We start from the raw sequence: 3,965 nt of genomic DNA on the forward strand, positions 1-3,965 counted from the left end.
GATGTCACAGTGGACACTGTAAGGCCTCTAAACGCTTGTAATTTGAAGAGCATGAGGGTGATTGAGCAAATTAGGGTGAAATCCTCGTTGGACGCCTCTTGGGAAGCCCTCAAAGATCAGAGGAAGATTCCAAATGGCCTCTACCTCTTCTCCAAAATAGATCCTCCAGAGGTTGTTGCACACTATTTGTAGGATCTCACAAGACAAGGAGTTGACATCTCAGAGTTCTCTGTGAATTTGCTGCCTGAGCATCCACCCAACTTCATGAAGAGACAACGAGAACCTTCTGAGAAGTCAAAGAAGGCCAAGAAATAAAAGTTGGAGGAAACTTCTGTCTCAAGACCTCCGGTCCCTCTGATTGAATCTCCAAGTAAGTCTCTGCCTCCTCCTTCTTGCCCCCATCTACACTCACTCTGAACCCTCTCCCTCTACCACCAAACCATCTGATACTCTCACCTCTAATCCACCATCACCTCCATTTCAAAAATTTAATCTCTCCACCACAACCCTACCAATCTCTAAAGTTGAAATGCTTAATGAACCTATTTCACCAATCTCTTTAACACCATCCTCTCCACCGTACTACATCCTCTCATCTGACCCAGAACCCTCTGACCCCCAATCCCCCACCTTGGATCAGCTTTAGGCTCGTACTCTTGCCTTACAACAACAACCTGAAATAGAAGCCAACACTTCTCCACCACCTGAACAACCAATTCCACCACCATTTGAACAACCACAAATACCAACACCTGAATAACTCACAACACCACCATTTGAACAACCACCAACTTCACCGCCTGAATATTAAACAACAACACCATCTGAAACTCCCATCGTACCACCCTCTGAACACATTACTATCCCTACCTCTCAACCTCCCGCTGACACTACCCAAACACCACCAGAATCTCCATCCCCCAACTCTGAACCAGAACCTACCTTCCCCACCCTAGAAGAAATAATCTCTTTATTTGTTGAGTCTTCAGTAGAGAAGATCAGATCTCTATCTGAGAACTCTGGTATCAGTGACGATCCCTTTGTGGTGAGGATTCACTAGAACAAAGTGATCAGATGGATGACCTTTGAGGCCTTCAAACTGAAAAGCCTCTCTGAACAAGTCCGCAACGACTTTATTAGAGAAGCTGGGGAAAGGTTGCAGGAATTACTGGTTAGAGAAGCAGAGGAAAAGGCCAAAAGAGAAGAAGAAGATAAGGCTCGTCTGGAAGAAGAGCAAAAGGTTAGAGAAGCTGCAGAGAAGGCTGTTGCGGCTATTTCTGAAGCTGAGGCAAAAGCAAAAGCTGATGCTGAAGAGGCAGCACGCATAGCTGCAGAAGAAGCTGCAAAGGCAAGCAATGATGCTTTGGCTCAGGGGGAGCAATCAAACTCTGATTTTGCTCTTCTGGTAATGAAGACTCTGGAAGAGCTGCAGAAGGAACAACAAATTGTGAGAGCAAGATTGTATCAACAGGACTCCGTCAAAAACAATATTCAGAACCTGTTGACTCAGCTGCTCCAAAGGATGCCTCCGCCTCCAAACCCTTAGGCACTTAGGCTTCTCTTGTTTTTCTTATGTTTTGTGATATGTATTTTGTGTTCCCTTTTTTTAATTGTTGCTTACTTGTACCCGTATTTATCATATATGAACTTTTTCTTTTTCCTACTCTTTTATGTGCTAAGTCTTTTTGAGTCTGACAAAAAGGGGGAGAATAAAAACAGCTCAGATGAAAATATATCTAAGCCTCTTGTTGCACTGCACACATTAATCTCTTATGAAAACTATAAGTTATGCAGGATAACAACTAAGGGAAAAACTAGCTGCCACACAAGGAAAATCTGGTAAGAAGTTCTGAGAAATCCTTATGCTCCATATCAGGGGGAGTCATCTCTCATCTGACTTTAAGATATTATTCTATATTCTTGCTGACAGTATCATTGTTTCATCATCACTCTGAAAAAAAAATTGTCATCATTAAAAAGGGAGAGATTGTAAGAACAAATTTAGTATCTACAATTCATCTCTAAGATTTTGATGATAAAAAATAATGAAAAAAATGGTACCCTAACAAAATTTATCTAAGTGTGCAGGACTCTAATAAAAAAGAAGTCAGATAGACATTCATCGGATACAAACACAAGTTCGGAATGACCACTTAGAAGGTACTCAAGCAGAAGATCTGACTCTGATAAAAGGAAGTGTACAAAGAGCAATAAACAGAAGAGACATCAGATACATTAAAGTGGAAGAGCGCACTCTAGGATCTGAAGCTTTTAGACTCCGGCGTAATCAATCAGAAAGACATCAAGAACCTCTGGAGACAGTCAGCTCCAAGAAACTATCTGAAGATATACTTACAGAACAGAAACTCAGATATCTGAACCTTCTGATTCAGAAACGATCTCCTAAGACTTAGGTATGAAGACTTCCACTTATGGCAAGAATCTAATTTTGGAAGAAAGTTATAGCGCCCCGAAACTGCTTTGGAAAGAACAGAGAGATTAATGACATTAATCAACCATCATTGCCAAAGATCATTTCATTCAACGATCTCCTCATCACTCCTATATATAGGATGGATCACGTTACTCAGAAAATCATGAAAAACACACGAGAATACAAAAACTACTTTCATATCTTTTACTCATTCTCTTTTTCACACGAGTTGCTGCTCTAAAGCGTGAACATTTCTATTGCTCTTACTTTGTGTAATTTCTGCTTACCTAGAAGCACTAAGCATTATTGTAATTCTACATAATTGCTAAATTCTCCTCAAGTGGCTTGTGAACTCTGTAAACTTGAGAGGGCTAAGAGATCTTTATCCTCTTAGACGATCATTGTTGTAATCTTTCAAGATTAGTGGATTAAGTCCTTATTGAAGGCAAAATCACCTTGGCCGGGTGGATTTGAGTAGCTTTGAATTTCAAGCAAACCAGTATAAAAATTCCGTGTTGATATCCTTCTTTTTTCGAGTGTGTTTTACTTCAAAAAAGTTTTTATTATCAATTAAAACAAATAAAACCCCCTTTCTTGTTTTTCTCTACCTTCAATAAGCAATGCAGTTAATACTCGTCTTGAAGAAATATGGGGGTCATCAGAGAAGCTTTACTCGTGCGATTACAACAATCAAAACCCTTGACACTTTTCCCATATAGAGATTCATGAGTGTTATTAGATACGCTAAGTATGCTCGACTATAACAATCAATTCCCCATAGTGCCTCATGCGTCTTTAGAATTCAGAGGTGCTGTCAGATACACTTAGTATGCCTAACTACAACAATCAACTCCCCACAGTGCCTCATGCGTCTTCAGAATTCATGAGTGCCGTCAGATACACTTAGTATGCCCGACTAAAGAAATAAATTCCCCACATTGCCTTGTGCGTCTTCAGAATCAGGGAGAGCTGTCAGAGGTGCTTTGAACGTGTGACTACATCAACCAATTCCCCCAAGGGTTCTATCAGAGACGCTTTGCACGCCCGAATACATCAACCAATTCCCCCAAGGGTGCTACCAGAGACGCTTTGCATGCCCGAATACATCATTCAAATACCCAATGTCAAATAAATACTCGCTTTCACGCGTAGCTGATGCACTCCCCCTTCGGCTCTAGCCAATCCATGGGTGAGCGGGTGAAACTTGGAGACGTCATCTTCAATCTAAGCTTTCGCGTCGGGGGTCGAGACGAGGGTGTAACACCCCAATTTGAATTATCTATTTTTAATTGAGTTTTGGTGTGTTTTTGAAATAATTTTTTGTTTTATTTAATTTCTTGAGATGGGTAGAAATATTGTAAATTTTATTTAATTAATTGAAATAATAGAGAAAATAAAGAATAAGTGGTTTTGAGGAGAAAAATAGACATTTGAAGGGAATTAGAGAGGTGGACTAAATTTGTAAGAAATAAGGGAATTAGTGGAGTTATCGAAAATAAAAATAAAATAAAGTTTTATTTAGATTAGAAGG

General features: G+C 39.9%; 1 protein-coding gene across 1 annotated transcript; it reads left to right on the forward strand.

The window, feature by feature from the left end:
• Positions 1–1,078: 1,078 nt before the first annotated feature.
• On the forward strand, positions 1,079–1,546 carry LOC127086683 (uncharacterized). The gene has a single exon (XM_051027480.1). It carries the CDS (start codon positions 1,079–1,081, stop codon positions 1,544–1,546), a length of 468 nt encoding a protein of 155 aa, XP_050883437.1.
• Positions 1,547–3,965: the final 2,419 nt, after the last annotated feature.

This window comes from Lathyrus oleraceus, chromosome 1 (assembly GCF_024323335.1).
Source record: "Lathyrus oleraceus cultivar Zhongwan6 chromosome 1, CAAS_Psat_ZW6_1.0, whole genome shotgun sequence".
Classification (NCBI taxonomy): Eukaryota; Viridiplantae; Streptophyta; class Magnoliopsida; order Fabales; family Fabaceae; genus Lathyrus; species Lathyrus oleraceus.

Bases quoted from the DNA above. Each gene is read 5' to 3' on its own strand.
- LOC127086683 (XM_051027480.1), top strand. From the start codon at position 1,079: ATGACCTTTGAGGCCTTCAAACTGAAAAGCCTCTCTGAACAAGTCCGC.